The following is a 19716-nucleotide window of genomic DNA, read 5'->3' on the forward strand; positions in this document are numbered from 1 at the left end:
AACTTCATCTTTCAGCACGAAAACGACCCAAAGCATACATCCAAATCAACAAAAGAATGGCTTCACCAGAAGAAGATTAAAGTTTTGGAATGGCCCAGCCAGAGCCCAGACCTGAATCCGATTGAAAATCTGTGGGTTGATCTGAAGAGGGCCGTGCACAGGAGATGCCCTCGCAATCTGACAGATTTGGAGCGTTTCTGCAATGAAGAGTGGGCGAATATTGCCAAGTCAAGATGTGATATGCTATCAGATATGCTGATAGACTCATACCCAAAAAGACTGAGTGCTGTAATAAAATCAAAACCTGCTTCGACAAAGTATTAGTTTAAGGGTGTGCACACTTATGCAACCACATTATTTTGTTTTTTAATTTTTACTCACCCAACCTAAAAGATTTCAGTTTGTTTTACAGATGACTTGTACAGGTTATAGGTCACATTAAAGGTGGAAAAAGTTCTGAAATGATTTATCTTAGTCTCATTTTTTTACATCACAGAAGCCTGGTATTTTAACAGGGGGGTGCAGACTTTTTATATCCACTGTATATTAAAATTCTATTTAAAGTGCACTTGAAATGGCTTGAGAGCCAAATGTGATTACATATCTTCTTTTGAAACAGGAAGACAGAGCACAGAGCCTGTTTTCAAATGTGTAGGATTTCTCACTGCTATTTTACCTATTTAGAGGTTTTTTTTTTTTTTTGGAGGGGGAATGAGTGCAGATATCTACACACCCCCATATAGACTCCAACCATCTTCTCAACACACAAGGCTGGTTGGGAAGAAGAACAGCATGCACACATCCACAACTACATGAACAGCCATGTTTGATGTTAACGTGCTACTGTAGAGCGATTTGTCCCGCCATGTTTGACTACAGGGGCGGGACATGTGCTCTAGAGAGCATTTGATTGGACGTGTATACGACAAGTCATCAAATGTGTTCACCACTCTTTGGAAATGATAAACTATAAAGTAAAAATCCTGTTTAGGATATATCCTGTAGGGGAATTTTTACAGAAAAGATTTCAGTTTGAGACGTATCCTTGTGCCTTCTGTTCTTCCTTTCCTGAAACACTTGAACACTTTTTTTTTTTTATTATTATTCTTCCCTTAAATAGCTTGTTTTTCAGGATTCATTTGAATCCCCTAATTTCTGACCTAGTGAACAGGATCATTTTGTTGGGGAAATATCACATTCACACATGTACACGGAAGAAATGTAAACCCTTCTTTACTTTATTTCTTTGTGATTTTTGTGAAAACATTTCAGAGTTTCAAATACTTAAAAAAATATTTAAAAAATATAAAGACAAATCCTTATGTTCTTCTCTGTTGAAATATTTAGTGTTAGTGCAGTCCTGATTAGCATTTCCGTTTATGAGTCCAGTTGTGTCTTATGATGTTGGAATGTTGCCTGTCTTGTGATGTAAATGTGTAATAAAGGGGAAAAAATATAAAAGAAACTCAACAAAACACTATTTTTTGTCATTTTTTAACATATACACATTTACAAAAAGCTCTAAAACACCCACAAAAAAAGAAAAAGAAAAGCTTAGACACTGAATAGTAAGACCAGTGGGAAATGTCATAAATATGAGGTAGTGTTACTTGTTGCTAGTGTGATAGTACTGATACTAAATAAGACTTAAGTTTATTTCCTAAGTAAAGGATTAAGATTTTTTAGGATTATTTACTTATTTATTGTAAATAGTATCCCTGCTCATGTCAGTCCCTTTAGCCCTGACCCCATTAGAGAATGCAGCTTGATTAACTTTCACTGCCTCCTCAGAGTTTTGTGGACTTTGTCAGAAAACGAGAATAAAAAAATAACTACTCAAGCACGTCCAGTGAGTTTATCACACAGCTGCAGCCTACAAGTGTTGCTATAGTAACCAGCATCCCAGAATACACACGTTAGCACGGTAGCTAACAGGAGCCTTACACATCCAGGTGTTTATCTCAACCTTTCATATTAAAACCCTGTCAAGTTAGCCGTGTTGCTAGTTAGCTAGCTAACTCAGCTAAATTGTATGTCTTGTCTTTTTAAAGCATTTACCTTCCGCTACAGTTAACACGCTACACATGCACAGTTACTGAAAGTGGAGCATACAAACACCTCTAATTAAAGCTACAAAGACTAGAGCAGTCTGTAAAGCAGCTAAAACATATGACAAGCTCTACTCACGTTGTTTTCTTTTTCCCGGAAGTGGAGTTGCGAGGTGGTTACGTCACCGTGATGTCAAAACAAATCTCCCAATAGGATAAATGGGATTTGAACGATACTCGATTCGGAATCGTTTAATAACTATATATGGTGAAAATATTTGAATGAATCCGTGTTTAACAAAGAATAAAATTAAGACTTTTAGCACTGTGGTTAATTTTCGCGAAATAAAATTTTAAAAAAAGGATCGAATCAGAAGGCGTGGTATCATCCGGGTATTTTGTCGAGACTGAAGGATTATGGGAACTGTAGTTTTCAGCCTGTATTGGTAAACGTTATTTAAAAAAATTCAGAATATATACCTAGCGATAGAATGTATTAAAGTGCAGTATTAATATTATTAAATGTATTAATACGCAATGAAAAATAGAGCAGATTAATAAACGCTTGACGTAATCGTTAACCTTCGCGCTTTGATGATTGGTTGTCAAGACGCTGTAATTGTTGTCATGGAGAGTCGCTGCCATAGAAACCGTGTGCGGTGTGTCGCGAGCGCGGTGTAGAGAGGTTGGCAGTGAGTGCGGCTCGTGAGACTGGAATTAAATAAAGCCGGTTTAAAGTCACTGCTGTTTCAGTGTTACAGACATGAAGCGGCTGTGTGTGTGTGAAATCTGCAACTGCGGGTAAGAGCTGCCGCTGTTTCTGTGCCTCTATAGGCTCCTCTTTCATCCAGGCGAGACACTGAGTGTTCTCAAAAGTCTTCTGTTACTTTTATAAATAATTGATCTATTAGTTAGCTTATAAGTTATTTATATTAGGGATTGGTCTTACTGCTTCACACAGCACTAACAGGTAATCCTGCTCACTGAGCTCGGTTAATAGACAATCAGGCAATAAGGAGTTCAACTACAGAATTTAAAAACAAACTTTCAACCACTGTGACGCAATCAGCTTTCTGGAGTAGATGTGCTGAATAAAGCTGAGACACCATCCGGTCTTCAGAGCTGATTTTTATAAAGAGCTGTGTTTATAGCAGTTAGGGGCATATACATGAGATAGCATAGTACGTTTGTAATGTAAAAGGTCAGGGTTTGTAAAGTCTGGCTTTTGAGACTAGTGTGTATCTGCTCCTGGAGCTGGATCCTTAAAGGATACATCACTTATACCATTTTATATTGATCTATAAATTCATTAAAAACATGAGGATAAAGAGAAGGCTGCTGCAGGTGTTATATACACACACACATATATATATATATATATATATATATATATATATATATATATATATATATATATATATATATATATATAGATTATATATCCCTATCTTTATGTAAGCACTAAAAGAGAATGGCATATCTCTAGCAATTTGAACCCACATACACAACCAAAACATATTCTGCACAATATTGAAAAGCCTTTAAAATAACACAAAATAAATAAAACAACATATATTTTTAAAATTTAACTTAAATCCATTTACCTCAGTTAATGTTTATGTCCAAAGCTCAATCCAATTATCAAATTTAAGTTACAAATGAATGTGGCAAAAGTATTACCTTAAAATATTTAAACTTGTTTTTTAAATAAACAAATCTATATTTATAAAATATATAAAACTTAGCAAAGAGATGCTTTTATTGAAAAATAATCAGCGAAGGGTTGACTGGTGTAATGCCAGTACCACCCCAAAGTTGATTATCTTCTTATAATGGCATGTATCAAAGTGTTTTATTCCTCTTATACCACAGAAATTCACTAACTATTATGTTTCTAATTAATGAAGAATGACACATCATACTTTTTTAAGTTTATATATATAAATATATATATAAACTTAAAAAAAGTATGATGTGTCATATATGTGTGATGTGTCATATATATATATATGTGTGTGTGTGTGTATAGTTTATGTAATTCACAAAACAAGTTACTTCCTGTTATTACTTACATTGTAGTAACTATAAACAATCGATCCATCACCAGCGTCTTGTATTTCTCTCTCCTGAAGTTAATAAGACACAAAACTGTAGCTTGTCATGTGACAGAGAAGACTCTATTGTGAAGACTCTAACATGGTGGAAAACTTACTGACTGTTACAAAGTGCTCACAATGGAGAATCCTTCTATAAATGTTAGATAAATGTTAATATCTCTTTACAAAAAAAAAAATAACTTCACCATATCAATGATTATACATTTTTCCTTGTTAACCAGTGGCACATTTATTATTAGATTATTAGATTAACATCCACCATACGGGTCATATAAACCTGTAGCTTGCCTTGCGGCTGCCACTGTTAGAGCTGCTTTTATAGAAATTTAATCAATACCTTCTGACCAATCAGAATCCAGAATTCAACAGTGCTGTGGTAGACAGAGATCTAACTGAGGCATTGTAGTCTATTGCAGCAATGATTATCACTACCGTATATCCAAAAACAATAGTGAGTAAAAAGCAGGGTTTTTTTTCTCTCTTGACTTGTCTGTAGACGCCACTGTTGCACACAAGAGCCCACGGCACTCTACAGGAAGGGCAGCCAGGGTTGTGTGGTGAGTGAGTACACTGAGAAATACCCAGGCTACAAGAGTTATCAGCCACCCAAGAGTCTTAAGCCCAAACAGGAAAAAAAGAGTAGCCGTGAACCGATGGAGGGAACCACCACCTTCAGGTAAACAAACCTTTTTTCTTTCTTATAAATACATATAAATCGATGAATCATATAGTGTATACACAGTAGAATGCAAAGGTTTTAGTCACTTCTAAAGCAAAGATGCCTTCAAATATAATCATTGGCTAGTAGGTTCTAGTTGTCTTCTATATCCGCAGGTAAAATCTTTTTTTTGTTTTGTCTATTACTTAACAACATATAAAAAGACTATATAACCTTGCATTAATAATAATAATAACATTCTACTACCAAAATAATGCATAATGTAGCAGGCATAAAACATGCACACAAGACAAAATGTATATAAAATGTAGGGTGCCTTAGACTTTTGCATAGCACTCTATATGGCACATTCGATCATACCACTGACTTAAAGTAGGTATTTAAAATTGCCTTTGTTTGCATGGTTGTCCCTGCCTCATTTGGTTTCTACATGCATCAGGTCTGATTTCGTTCTGTATAAAGTGAGCCAGCGCCCTGGAAAACAAAGGGCTGAATACAAACCTAATCCAGGTGAGATTGACTTGGCCACTACCTACAAGCAGGAGTTTAGCCCTTATAAGCTAGAGCCTGTTATACCGTGGCGTCCAAAGGAGAGGATACAAGGTGCTACCGGGAAGCTGGACACAGTACCAACCTATAAAGGTAATACAGGAGTATGAAGAGTTCTCATAAATGCCAAATGCCAATGATTGCTTATTCTTTTTCTTATTTGAGCAGAATGTTGTAGACTGGCATATATACAGATTAGAAAAACATATGTCAAGTAGCATGAAACAAAATTAAATGAATGAAATAATATTTGAGCAAATCAAATATTTACAGACATAAATGACATGATGCAGACTGATGATTTAACCAATGGTGAATATGTTGCACTATGCATTTATACAGTCAAGCATCTTTTAATATTTTGTGGCATTCCACAAGGCTCAGTTCTGGGCCAGCTTTAATTTACTGTACATATGCTGTTTTTTATTACATGTGCTTAATTTACATATTAGGGATGTAACCAAATACAAATACATTGTTCAGATTGAACAAATGATGTGTTTCAAACAGATACAAATATGTATAGGAGGTGCACTATTCTTTTTTTGCAAAAATATTTTTGGCAAAAAGTTTTCCAATGTTTTTGGGGGCGTGGTAGGGTTCTCATGTACTTAAAAAAAGTAAATGCCTACTTCAGATTAAACCCAAATACAGATACAGATATTTGGAACATTAAACAGAAGCAGACAGAATCATTACATTAAACCCCTATTACATATTTTCATGAAAATGGTAATTAATTTTTAATTAATTAATAACCTAATGAGTTTACTCGTTATTATCCTAGGGTTTGACTTGAGAAAAAATACTTGGTTACGGGTACTAAAACACTTATAAATACCAGCATTTGGCTCTTTTTTGTGATTATCCCACTTAGAATCAGCAAATCTATTCTTTTTTTTTTTTTTTTTCCTTAGAACATTTCCGTCAGTGGGAAATTAGCAAGTGGGAGTCCCCCAAACACAAGGTGTCTTACCATCCTCCAGCTGAGAAGTTTGGAAATGCCACAACATTCCAGGATGATTTCATTCCACGAGGTCTTGTTCCACGTGAGAGCTTCAAACCTTCAAATGTAGCCAAGCTGTCTGATGCTCCTTTCGATGGAGTGACCAGTAACCAGCTGAATTATATCCCTCACCCAGTGGAAGTGCATTTAGTCAAAGCACCTCATGAGTACAAACCCAGTGACCAGCCTTTCCAAGACCTCACAACGCACCGGAATGACTTCCAGGGCCTGGCAGGCCAAATGCCTAAGAGCTGCAAGCCTGAGCACATCAAAATGTCCTGTGATGCACCCTTACAGAGCAGCACTGAGTTCCGTGATCGCTTCCAGCCGTGGGCTGCGTCTCCGACACGGCTGCAGAAAACGTTGGAGTACGTGAGTCCTACAGAGGAAATGGATCTAAACACGACAACTGGCACAACCTTCATCAAACACCATATCCAGCCATTCGTCTCCGCTAAGCCTCTGCCGAAGCCAATTCGTTCCTCTGTTCCTTTTCAAGGCAACACCACCACGAAGGAGGATTTTAAAGCCTGGAAAGCCCAGCGCCAAGAAATGATCCGCAAAGCCCCAGAAATCCACAGAGACAGCGGGAAGATGGAGGACATGAGCACCTTTAAGGCCCATTACATCCAGCACCAACTGCAGCCCAATATCAGCTGCAAGCCGCTCACTGCCCCACTGCGGAGTGAAGCACCTTTGGATGAAGAAACCACGTACCGCAATGAGTTCACGCCCAAAGAGATAAGAGTGTGTCCAGCCAGCTTGGAGTCAGTGCCGGGGTTTGTCTTTGAGAAGGTTGATGACAGAGGTCACAGGTCTGGTCAATATTATTATTATTATTATTATCATTATTATTACTATTATTATTATTATTATTATTATTATTATTATTATTATTATTATCATTATTATTATTATTATTATTATTATTATTGCATTTTATATTATACCACAACACTGGTGAATTCTCAAATCCAATTGGTTAGAAGGTGTTGATAACAGTATGGCTCTGACAGTAGTGCCAACTGCAATGCAAATGGTTTGTATTAATGCTAGTGAATATAATAACTCTTTCACAGGGACTTGCATGGTGGACAACCTACATGATCTAAGGCTAATAATAAACTCAGAAAAACATTTACTATTTATATGGGGAAGATTTCTGTAAGGAGACGTTTGACATATATGGAATAGTCTTCAGTGTCAGAGTTTTGTAATGACCAGTAAATTTTCTGACTTGAGAAAGTGTTCAGGATAGATGACTTATGGATCTTGGTTTCTCAACTGCGCTTTTTTTTTGTCTTATTAACTTTAAGAAAGAGAAGAAAATAGAGGCTGGTGAGGGAATGACTGTTTATAGCTGCTATAGCATAAGTGATAGCAGTAACTAACGTGTCTCACAAATGTTCCATAACAATAAATATAACTATAAATGGCTAAAAAGCAAGCAAGACATGTCCTTTAATAAATTTAAAATGGTAATCATTGGCAAATCACAGTGGTATATGAGGAATAATACACTTTGGCCATGCTTTTGTAGAGAAATAATCAACACATCAGGCCAAATCACACCACCCCATCTTGGATTATTTTCCTATAACAGCATGTTTTATATTCCGTAGCTATTATCATTTTATTAGAATCTTATGTGTAGTATAACAATGCTACTGATCCCTTGTTTGATTTGATTACACATTTTCCCTGATACATCTCTGATTATATTTATTGAATTTACTGTTCGTCTGTCTATCCAGGTTCTTCCGTAAACTGAGCTCCCAGGAGCAGATGTCTACAGGGTGTGAGGTGCAGGCTCCTAACGCAGTGGCCATGGTGTCTTAAGAGCAAAGCTAGCTAAAGGAAAAAAATAATAAACTCATCTCTCATAACTTAAAGCTTAATCAGTATATACGATTGTTTTAAAAGGTAAATCTAAGTGGCATTATGACAAGATTAATGAAATGTATTTAAAAAGGTAAGAAGTATCAGATTGAACATCTTTAGACTAACAGTGTTGCCATGATGAATGAAAATGGTGGAAAGGTTTAAATGTTTTAAAAGAATTCAAACTGTATAACAATTAGATAGACAGAAGTAATTTATATGAAATTGCGTATGGTGATTATACTGGTGGGGGGAACGGAGGCTTAGTGGTTTGCCTCACACCTCCGGGGTTGGGGGTTCGAATCCCGCCTCCCCCTTCAGGGGTTTCCTCCCGGTACTCCGGTTTCCTCCCCCAGTCCAAAGACATGAGCTGTAGGCTGATTGGTATTTCCAAATTGTCTGTAGTGTGTGAATGGGTTTGTGAATGTGTGTGCAGTGGTGCCCTGTGATGGGTGTGTCCCTGAACACCTTGTGCCCCGAGTTCCCTGGGATAGGTTCCAGGCTTCCTCATGATCCTGTGTAGCATAAGCAGTATGGAAAATGGATGGATGGATGGATGGATGGATTATATTGCTCTGTACTAAAATTCCAATATTCTTTATGGTATATGAAACCACCGCTGGTAAGGTTCTTGATGTGGCCTAAGATTAAGTTTAAAATAATTAACCCCTCACTGCAAATGTAACTAATCAGCCAAGATACTGTATGTTTGGTCTCCAAAGTCAGCCTCTTTACTCAATCCACCACAAAATCACAATCCAGTCAAGTTCAACCCCTATCTGTTTTGGATCATGAGTTTGTCTGCTGATTTGGATTGTTAATAAATGGCTCGCACTTACAGCCATCTGCCTCCGCCTCGTGACAACAACTTGATGATCAACATCAAGAACAACTTGATGTTGGCGGTGTAGCATGATTTACGTATGTCACGTCAACATATAGGCTGCACACACAACAAATATAGCTACTTTACAAACTGATATATTTCAGGTAATGTTTCTGTCCCTCTACTGGCAGTGTATGGAACATACTAAAAGTCTAAATGTCAAAAAATATTTATGTGCCAAAATGATATGCAAGCAATGATCAAAATGAAAAATAAACTCTTTCCCAAAAGTGCATTTATTTTCTTTATGCTATAACACAGAGAATTCCAGACAGTCCCCAATCAAAACTCTCACCATCCCAAACATGAACGGTTTTACACGTCAGTAGCCAAATATTGTTGTATATCTGTATTTATTTCAGCACATGGTTTGTGTATCTATTCAAACATTTCAAACGGTAATTAAATCGCATGCTTTTAAATACAGAAGGACATGGTAGTCAACTCATGGATTATCCACGTGAATAACTGATAAGGTTTTCTGTAGTCTTAAATATGGATTACAATGTAAACTACACTAGCAGGTAAGAAAATAAGTCCCAAATCTCTACACTCAATGTACAATATTGCACTTAAAAAACACATTATGTACAAGAATTAATTTACAATGCAGCACATTGGTTGAAGACACACACACACACACATTTGAAAGGTGTAGCAACTGGAGACTCAAGGTTTTATGACGTAAAGACTTTTCACTCCTACATTAAAATGATCTATATCTTCATAACACATGCATAAGCAAGGAATAGTGGTTTTAGAATAAGACATGAATATCTATGAACAGCAGCTAATGTAAGTTTTTATACATTACACGCCCCAATTGTTGTGATTATGGTGCATGTGTGAAAAATAAGGCATATAAGATTGTCATTATGTAGTCTCAGTTTCAGATGTTCTGCTATGGGCCACAGAATGTCTATCTGTTGTACACTTTTCTGGCCACCAGCTTCAGAATCTTTATGGTTGAAATCTGATTATTGGCTGTCAGCACTTCTGTATATTTGGACTTCCATGCACCGGTTTTCAGCTGGAAAGTGAGCTTCTGAAAATAATAACACAATGAGCTTTTCAGAGTAAGTCACTGGACTGAAAAAAATATCTTTAAAATTTATTAAAGGAGCAGTTTGTGGTGAGTAAATGAGACTCATGTTTGCTGATGAGCTACAGGGAAAGGTATGTGGTGGATCATTTATGGAACCAGCGTCCATGTGCAAGAGATTTATTTACAAAATCCAAAGCCAAACAATGTTCAAATTGCAAATAGAAATTCAGACTCTGTTTAATCATAAAACGAGCCAGACTCTCCTGAGAATGCCAGAAGTCTGTCTTGAGATACTTATATCCTCAGTATTTTCAAGATCTTTGACGTAAGCCATGCATACTGTTGAGCAGTTCTGGACAGTCCCTATCAAAAGAGTCTTGTGAGCAAATGGCTGTGGTATAAGAGGAATAAAACACTTCAGGGCTTACTGTTACAGGAAAACATTGCACTTTGGGGTGCTAATGGATTATTTTCCTCAAACAGCATGCTCCATCATGTTTTACTGAACTAAAAGCTTACAGAGTTAGACCTGCTTCCTTTTTAACTGTGATAGTTATTCTACTTTTAAGAGCAGTGATAAGTGAGGTGGAGGCTGGCTATTTGATGCAGCTACTATTAGAATATTATGATTACTTTTGATTGCATAAAAACACAGTATTTTTAATGTGAGAAAATGGGTCACTTCTTATCCTTATAAATTTACATTCCTTGTTTGTAACTACAGACCTTTTCTATGCATACCTTCTTGGACTGTGATTCTCTGTGGTTACTTGATTTCATGGGGAAAATGTCATAAGCTGCTGTTCTTATATACCCAGACATCATTCTATAAGCGTTTTATTCACTGCTAATATGTGCGTTATGAAGTCAATATTTAGATAACCTTCAAATAAAGTGTTACCCTTAAAATGCTTTCAGATTTTCAGCTACTGGAAGTACCCTATGTACACTTCAGCTGTACCTATTTTAGCCTCCCTTCACACATGTGAATGGTCCAATATTCTCTGCTTCTCATCCTGATGATTAAATATAGAGCAAAACACATTCTTATAAATTATTCCACACATGATGCCAATAATGAACTTTATATAATGATGAGAGGAGAGAGCTGAATTAGTGCCGTTTTCTCTGTCAGCGGCAAATTGCCAGTGCACACCCATAACTCGCTTCAGCCTAGATAAAGGCTCTTTAGTCCAAATTACATAGAGTATCCACTTAAACCTGGCCGTGTGCCAAAAATGCCACTCTCTCCTGGAGTTCTTCCACTTCAGATTTTTTCCACATGTGCTTGGATTGGAAAGAAGAGCAGTTTTCAGGAGTAAGTTGTAATGTTGTAGAAGCTTGAGATGTTCCATCAGCCCGCACTAGATAGTGCCCGAGTCCTCTGAGCAGGACTTGCAGCATCTCTGTGTATACAGTTCAATGGGACACAACCTGAGGCGTTTCACCACTGCGCAGTAATGTGTTGTGTCCTTACACTCATCTACATGGAGAGGAAAAAGTAAACACACATATATACACACAGAATTATTCAGGGTTTGAAAATGTAGATGATAATATACACGACAAACTAAAGGAAAAACCAATGGCTCTGTTATGCTGTGGAGCAATTTTGCTAGATGGTGTGTGTGTCCATTTGACCCCTTAGAGCAGAGGTTTTCAAACTGTGGGGTTGGGGTTAAGGCTGAATTACACTTGCTTGTAATTAAGCATACACATATGCAAGATGGTTGCCACACGTGTCGTTCAGTCATTTGGAGCATCCCTTGTGCACGTCCTCAGAAATTAATGCCATGTGTTGTGTAGTGCAGTACCAGTGTAAATGGTGGGGGAAGTATAGCATCATGTGTCACTGTGTCCACACCTGACTTAACAAAATACTCTTGTGCGTCAAATCACATCATTATGTATTATTCTACACAGTTATTGCGTACTAACACTAACCAATTTTTCTGTTACTATCTGAATTTTAAGAACCTCTCATATTGCCTTCAAACCCACTGAAAGTTTGTTTTGCATATCATTCTTCTGGATTTTCTAGATTAGAAAATACATTTGAATGGTCAAAGTTTTCAATCTGAGATGCTGCTCATGACAACAATCACAACAACAACATAAGGTTTTAAAGAGAGACAGAGATTGTCAGTGTTTTTAATATCACTGTGCATGAAAACACTTACAGTTCAACTCAGAAACCAGGCAGACGCAGTTGTTTTGGATCTGATGTGCCATCTAGTGGATGTAACTTTTAATCCTCCCGATGTACATACTGTAAAGTATGCACGTGCATTTTGCATGGGAGCTCCACATTTTAACATGAGTATGCTGAAACATACACTCAAATACATCCAAATATAACACTGAGCCAGTCATTTTTTGAGTGTTTTGATCTCCCCAATATGAACTGAGACTCTGTGAAAGCCTCTTCCCTCATTTCACACTAGTTATGTTTTGAGCCATGCCCAAGGCCAAAAATTCAAACAAAGTTTAAATGTTAACATTGGACAAATAATGCTAATGTTAATGATAATTAGACAGAGGTTAAAAACATGGTTGTTTTGTTCTCCTGTGCCAGTCAGCACTCAGACACATCCAAACAGTTTGAGAAGCAGACTGATAAAGCGAGACTAGACATTATTCTTCTTTGGGATTGTCAGACCTGTTGTTTTATAAGACCATTTTTTTCATGTGGTTCTATGTTATTTCATTTTATTAGCTAGTTAATAAAAGGCAATAAAATCCCTGGGCAAATGGGATAACCTGGCCTGTTTTTTCATATGCATATTAAAAAGCTTGTTTTTGTTGGGCGGCAGTGGCAGGGCAGAGGGACGCAAGTTCTCAAACAACTGGCAAGTGGACCTCATGAGGAAAAAGAATACATCTGTGTTAGGGGGAAGGGTCACTGCAAATTAATACAAACTTATTCTGATCACTTTTATCCCATAATGAAATATTTCTATCCTAGTGGAAGTGGTGTCTGCCAGGATGTAAATATGCTATGGCCTTCATTGTCACCAGATCTCAACCTAATTGAACACCTCTGGAAGATCTGGAGTGAGGTACTGTATTGGCTGAGCTCCCTACCACCATGATATCTTTGGAAGAATGGTGTATATCCCTCCAGTACAGTTGTACAACCAATGCCAAGATGCACTGAAGCTGTTTGCATTGAAAGTGGCCCAACACCTTAATAAGATATACTACATACAGAGACATCATATATGTTTCATAAAAAGCCCATGTGAAGAATCTCAGCAAAACAATATTGCAGGTTTAAAACAAAGTGTGATTTCGAATGCACAATTCTTCACTCTGGAGTTCAAATGGCATTTCACTCCGCTGCATGAGAAACAGGAGAAAGGTGATGAAAAGGCAAAAGCGCAGGATGAGAGATGTTTGTTGGGCCGAGTTTATACGACCCTGTCAGCAGGGTTGTTAGACAGAGCTGGAACTTAAACTGCGTAAAGAAATTGCTCATACTTAGAAGGCAGCTGAGGTAAAAGTGTTTTCTGTATTTTATACACCAGCATGGATGGCACATTGACCTGCACTGTACTGAGCTTGTTATTAGTGAGCAGATGTTGTGGTTTGGAAGTCTTTTTAAAAAATTACCTTTAGGAAATTCGATGAATTAACTCCAGCTGAGAATGATGAGTGTACCCCATTTCCATCCAAGGTGTTCTGATCAGCTTTACAGTCTCCAGTCTGCCCGTTAGTGTTCGCTGTGTTTCAGACAGTTAGACTCTGGACACTATTTTATATAACAGCCTTTACATCAAACTGCCTTTTTTACATCAAAATATCTTGAATGTGTGATTGATTTTAATTTTTAATTATGTCGAGGGCACGATATGCAAGAATTATAAGTGCCTGTATATCCAACAAGAGGACCAGGTCCGGATACGGACCCAGCAAAGTATTTCAGTGGAGTGACCTGAGCACTGAATAAATACTGTAGCAGAGCTATAAACGAATGCAAAACTGGCCACTGTTCAGAGGCTCTAAACATGATCCATCTCGGCTTGACGCAGATCCTCTGCTGCAGCCAATCACATGCATTCATGTAAATTGTTTAGCTAAAGACTAGCTACAGGAAAGAGAAATTAGGCTTAGAAGAGAAGACTTTTCAGAGACTTTCACAAAATTTTTAAATTTTAATTACCTTCTCTGGTCTGATTAGAGAACTGACAACATGCCCTGTTTGAATAAAAGTCGACGATGAAAACAGAATGTTTAAAGATGACTAGAAAGAGGACTATGTGTTTATTCTTCCTGCATCAAATTCAAACCAGATGTGTCTGATCTGTTCAGAGTCCATGGTTCCGGTCAAACGTGGTAACGTGAAGCGCCAGTGCAAGACAAAACATAACCATTTCAAACTGTCTTTATAGCCATGAATTAACATTAATGGTTAAGCATTAAAAATAAATTTTTAATTTAAAAATTGAGTTACATAGCCCAGATCTAGCATTAAAATATAACTGACCATAACTTCACCCCTTTTTCAATCACACTTTGGAGGTTCAATGTAACACTCGAGTTTAAGATCATATAAATATTTATAATAATGTACATGCTATTCCCTGGTATTTAAAAAAAAAATCCAAAATTTTCCACTTTTTCTAGCCAAAACAACCCAGGAGAATCCATGGATGTGGTAGATGTTTCACTGCAGTGTATATTTGTCAGTTTGGTATAGAAGTGGGATATGTACATATATAAAATCTCCAACCCATAGAAAAAAGTTCATCAATGTCAGAAGTTCAAATGTGGTCCAATTGTATAGGAAAACTGCAGACCTCGTTACAATGTGTATCTAGTTGGCACAGCAATCGAGGCAAGGTTATCTGATAGTAGCACCCCAGCAGCACCTCAGCCTGATGTACTGGTGCCACTAGTAAGCTAGCATCGGCCTTGACAACAGTGAAGATGAAGCAACAAACAGTAGATTGTTATTCATAATGTGTGTATGCACATAAAATATTACATACAAGGAATATTAAGGGTAAAAGTATTATAGCTTGTATACACTCACTGGCCATGTTGTTCGGAAAAACCTGTACACCTCCTCATTCATGCAATTATTCAATCAGCCAATCATGAGGCAGCAATTCAATGCATTTCAGTTAATGTTTCAGTTAATGTTCACATCAAACATCAGAATGGGGGGGAAATGTGATCTCCTGACTTTGACCATGGCATGGTTGATGGTTGACAGAAAGACCAGGGTAACTCAATCAATCTTTACAACCATGGTGAGCAGAAAAGCATCTCAGAATGCACAACATGTTGAGGCAGATGGGCACAGACTCACCAAAAATGGACACATGAGGTAGAAAAAAACATCATCTTGTCTTTTTCCAATCTTCAGCTGCCCAGTTTGGTTGAGTCTGTGCCCACTATAACCTCAGATTCCAACTGGCTGATTGGATAATTGCATGAATGGGTGGGTGTACAGTTGTTCCTAATTAAGTGGTTGCTGACTGTATGTATAGAATTAAAGTGGATACGTAGCAGGAGGGGGTCCAGCACAGCAAAACATTTAAGAATCACTGTTATAGACATAGCGAAAGGGGGAAAAAAAAACCTACTGCCACAGGAAGTGATGTTGCAGTGTTGCCAGGTGACAGGACGACGTTGCCAGGCGCAGTGAAGGTCAGGAAGGGTCTTGTTGTTATGGTGATGAACACATTCAACCCTGCGCGACTGGAAGCCACTTCCACAGGTTGCAGTGCACATTCGCCATGGCGACACCCTCCAGTGAACATTGCACATTTCTGACGTGCAGTTCCTTACCGAGGCTGGTCTGAGGACAGAAAGCGTAAGTCAGAGTGTGTGTGATTCTACGCAAAGCAGAAATGTACCACCACAGAGTGTGTGTTTGTGTGTGATAATATGAGAGAAAGGGTTAATACATACCTTTCTCTGGGGTCACAGGCCGCATTGGAGTCTGAGCCGTTCAGTTTCTTGCACATCACTGTTCTTCTCTGAGTCGCCACAGCTGGACCAACACAGCGGCCGGAACACTGGATACAAAACCATCCCCCAGTAGAGGCTCATGCATAATGTTATACACACATTGCCTGATTTCATAAAGCTTTGCATGTATAAAAACATGTACAAGCTTGATAATACCATTTTGTGAAAAAAACATTTTGTATTTTTTGCACATTTGGCTTATTGAACAAGCAGTTTGAGTTGTTTCTACTTAAAAGTTCAAAATAAAGGATTGTGTCAAAGCAAATAGATTAATTTTGTCCTTGATATGTGATTTACTAAGTCTGAAAGTCACTTTGGGAACAGTGATTACGTGTGAGACTTTTTTTTTTCAACATTTTTACCAGTTGAAGATAAACGTATACCATTTACAAACTCTTAATAAGGAGAAAGTTTGCCTAAAATATGTCATAGAGAATCAGAAAGTTTGTTTTCCCAACATTATGACTCAACATTACTGTGGGAAGGGAAGGGAATGGAATGGAAGGGAGGGGAAGAATACACAGGAAGAATATAACGGAAGGGAAAGGGATCTAAGGGAAGGGGAGGGAAGGGAAGGAAATGAGTATAATAGAAGAATGGGAAAGGGAAAGGGATTTAAGAGAAGGGAAGGGAAGGAATGGCATATAACGGAAGAATGGGAAAGGGATCAAAGGAAAGGAAAGGTAAGGAATATAATGGAGGAATTGGAAAGGGATCTAAGGGAAGGGAAGGAAAGGGAAGGAATATAATTGGAGAATGGAAAAGGGAAAGGGATCTAAGGGAAGGAATGGAATGGAATATAATGGAAGAATGGGAAAGGGATCTAAGGAAAGGAAAGGAAAGGTAAGGAATATAATGGAGGAATTGGAAAGGGATCTAAGGGAAGGAAAGGGAAGGAATATAATTGGAGAATGGAAAAGGGAAAGGGATCTAAGGGAAGGGAAGGAATGGAATGGAATATAATGGAAGAATGGGAAAGGGATCTAAGGAAAGGGAAGGAAAGGTAAGGAATATAATGGAGGAATTGGAAAGGGATCTAAGGGAAGGGAAGGAATATAATTGGAGAATGGAAAAGGGAAAGGGATCTAAGGGAAGGGAAGGAATGGAATGGAATATAATGGAAGAATGGGAAAGGGATCTAAGGAAAGGGAAGGAAAGGTAAGGAATATAATGGAGGAATTGGAAAGGGATCAAAGGAAAGGAAAGGTAAGGAATATAATGGAGGAATTGGAAAGAGATCTAAGGGAAGGGAAGGAAAGGGAAGGAATATAATGGAAGAATGGGAAAGGGATCTAAGGAAAGGGAAGCGAAGGGAAAGGAAAGGAAAGGAAAGGGAAGGGTAATGGTAGAATATGGAATGCTAAACTACACTGAATGGGACACTTACTCTCATGTTCCATAGTGTAAACTACTCCTGTCTCTTAATAACTAAAAGAAGCCTCTGGATATTAAACAGTTACTCTAGTTAAATATAGACCTTAAAGGATTCTTTGGATTAAGGAGTTTTTAACCAGATTGTTTCCCATTCACAAAATTTTCCAAGTAGAATCCATTTACATACCTAGAGCGATAGAACCCTTGAGGAAACATTTTTTTTTCTAAGAGCATATAGTAAGTGCTTTGAAGTGGGTCAGTAATATTAGATCTACCTGTCCCCAGTTTCCGCTGATCCACTCAGCACAAACTTCTGAAACACACAGCTCTCTGTGTTCAGGGCGGGACATTCCTTCACACGCTGTGTCGGCCAGAACCTGAATGCTCCCGCTGGCCTCCAGACGCTCGCATGACACCCGCCTCTGCCGGAAACCGCGACCACATGACGTGGAGCATTTGGACCACACGGTGGACCCCCAGCTGACAGAAATCCACAATACACACTCTTAGTACATATCCAGTTGAGCTGCGTGTTTATTCCAGACCATTTAGAGATCATTTCATTTAGATTTAGAGACTAGCATAAAGCATCTGACACAGTGGTTCTGGACAATCAGTTCCCAAATAGAGCACATTTTTATTCTTGCAAAACATGCAAAAACATTTGGTTTATTAATAATGATCTTATGAGTTTAGTCTGGCATGGTGAAGCAGAGAATACACAAAATATGTTACAGATAGGCTTGGGTTACTGTCTGTGTGAACTTTCTGTTCATGTTCTCCCGTGTCTGTGTGGCTTTCCTCAGGGTTCTTTGGTTTCCTCCCACCTTCCAAAAACATGCCAGTAGGTGGACTGGCTAAGATAAATTGCCCTAGGTGTGAATATATGAATGTGCGTGTGCATGGTGCCCTGCGATGAACTGATATTCTGTTCAGGGTGTATTCCCGTTTCATGTCCAGTGTTCCTGGGATAGGCTCTGGATCCACCATGACCCTGCCCAGGATAAAGCGGTTACTGAATGTGAATGAGTGAGTGAAAAAATGATTCATACCACAGTGCTGCTGAATTCTTGGACCTAATTGGTCAGAAGGTGTTGATGAATTTTCTCATTTTCTAGTGCCACTTGTTATTGTTTCTATGGTAATGGTTAATACACAGGTACTTTGATGGTTGAAGCTCCTAATATAAGCCTAATCATGAACATATTTTAAAAAGTGTTATTATTTAACTTACATTTTTTATAATTGTTCTGGTGAAACTTTCTGAAAGCAAATATTTATTTAATATTTATAGAAGTCTCCAGTGGCCGCACTTATCACTATTACTCTAATTATCGAACAACTTCATATTGGTGGTAGAATCTCCAAAAATGAAAATGACACAATGGTGTGACCAACAGTAAAATTTACACAATTTCCCCCATACCCCAAATGTAGTTGAACATTCATGCCTAGTGTTCGATTTCAACATTTGCTTCTTGCTTTCCATGAAGTATTGAGGCTAATGCAGGTAAGAGATGCTTATAGCTACCAGTTTAGCATTGTGAAATATGTGACACTTTTACCTATACAAATGGACAAATGAACATCACAAACATTAAATATTGGATAGCAGCCATTTTGAAGCTGGAATCAGTTTCTTCCTCGCTCATAGTTAAGTGTCTCTCTGCATAAGCATCAATAGAAGTAAAGACATCTCTTTACTTGATAGCTACATTAGCCTCATGATTGATTGACCACACCTGGAGTAAGAGGAAAATTGTGTACATTTTATTTTTTAAGTTACAGTCTCTAAAGTGAGCAAATGTGATGGACTCATTTTATGTGACTGATGAACCTCTGAACTGTTTGTCCAACACCATGGAAAGGCTGAGGTTATAACAGGGATGACAGATGAATTTTTTTTAACAAGTTGGTCAGCTCTCAGGTTTGGTCAGCATATGATCCAGCTGTTACTGAATCTACTGTCTGAGATCTACATAGTCATCTGCTGAGGGTTTATTAAAGATAGAAAGTGGATGCCAGTATATTTTAGCATGAATATGGCTGAGATTGGGGCGATCAGGACTACACATCAGTCTGGAACTTGGTTATTTGACTCTTTGCTTAACTGGACAGTGGTAAAATAAAGGCAGAATTTTGTATCATTTCA

The 19716-nt window shown here is 37.9% G+C and overlaps 3 protein-coding genes across 4 annotated transcripts in view; 1 reads left to right on the top strand and 2 right to left on the bottom strand.

Moving 5' to 3' along the window:
- efl1 (elongation factor like GTPase 1) overlaps positions 1 to 2310 on the bottom strand; it is a 137795-nt gene extending 135485 nt beyond the window's left edge. Inside the window, exon 1 of one of the 2 annotated variants that reach the window (XM_026930679.3) lies at positions 2188 to 2310. The gene's annotated coding sequence lies outside the window, so the exon portion shown is untranslated. The other variant, XM_026930678.3, reaches the window with a different exon arrangement.
- A 351-nt stretch (positions 2311 to 2661) lies between these two features.
- Positions 2662 to 9399, top strand: saxo2 (stabilizer of axonemal microtubules 2). Its single transcript, XM_026930728.3, has 5 exons — positions 2662 to 2849; positions 4662 to 4841; positions 5284 to 5486; positions 6311 to 7214; positions 8154 to 9399. Exons 1-5 carry the CDS (start codon positions 2812 to 2814, stop codon positions 8236 to 8238), a joined length of 1410 nt encoding a protein of 469 aa, XP_026786529.2. The 5' UTR covers positions 2662 to 2811; the 3' UTR covers positions 8239 to 9399.
- The window catches only part of adamtsl3 (ADAMTS-like 3), a 193502-nt gene continuing 183170 nt past the window's right edge, over positions 9385 to 19716 (bottom strand). Inside the window, exons 28-31 of the mRNA XM_026930622.3 lie at positions 17840 to 18044; positions 16131 to 16237; positions 15803 to 16017; positions 9385 to 11694 (exon numbers count right to left, since the gene is read on the bottom strand). Of these exons, the coding sequence (XP_026786423.3) occupies positions 11576 to 11694; positions 15803 to 16017; positions 16131 to 16237; positions 17840 to 18044 (646 nt within the window). The 3' untranslated portion in view covers positions 9385 to 11575. The remainder of the gene's footprint in view (positions 11695 to 15802; positions 16018 to 16130; positions 16238 to 17839; positions 18045 to 19716) is intronic.

The sequence above is a fragment of the Pangasianodon hypophthalmus genome, chromosome 11 (genome assembly GCF_027358585.1).
Source record: "Pangasianodon hypophthalmus isolate fPanHyp1 chromosome 11, fPanHyp1.pri, whole genome shotgun sequence".
NCBI lineage: Eukaryota > Metazoa > Chordata > Actinopteri > Siluriformes > Pangasiidae > Pangasianodon > Pangasianodon hypophthalmus.

Excerpts from the sequence above, each read along its gene's own strand:
- saxo2 (XM_026930728.3), top strand. The coding sequence starts at position 2,812 with ATGAAGCGGCTGTGTGTGTGTGAAATCTGCAACTGCGG. Across the intron at positions 2,850-4,661 it reads TGTGAAATCTGCAACTGCGG|ACGCCACTGTTGCACACAAG; the intron begins GTAAGAGCTGCC and ends ACTTGTCTGTAG. Across the intron at positions 7,215-8,153 it reads GTTGATGACAGAGGTCACAG|GTTCTTCCGTAAACTGAGCT; the intron begins GTCTGGTCAATA and ends CTGTCTATCCAG.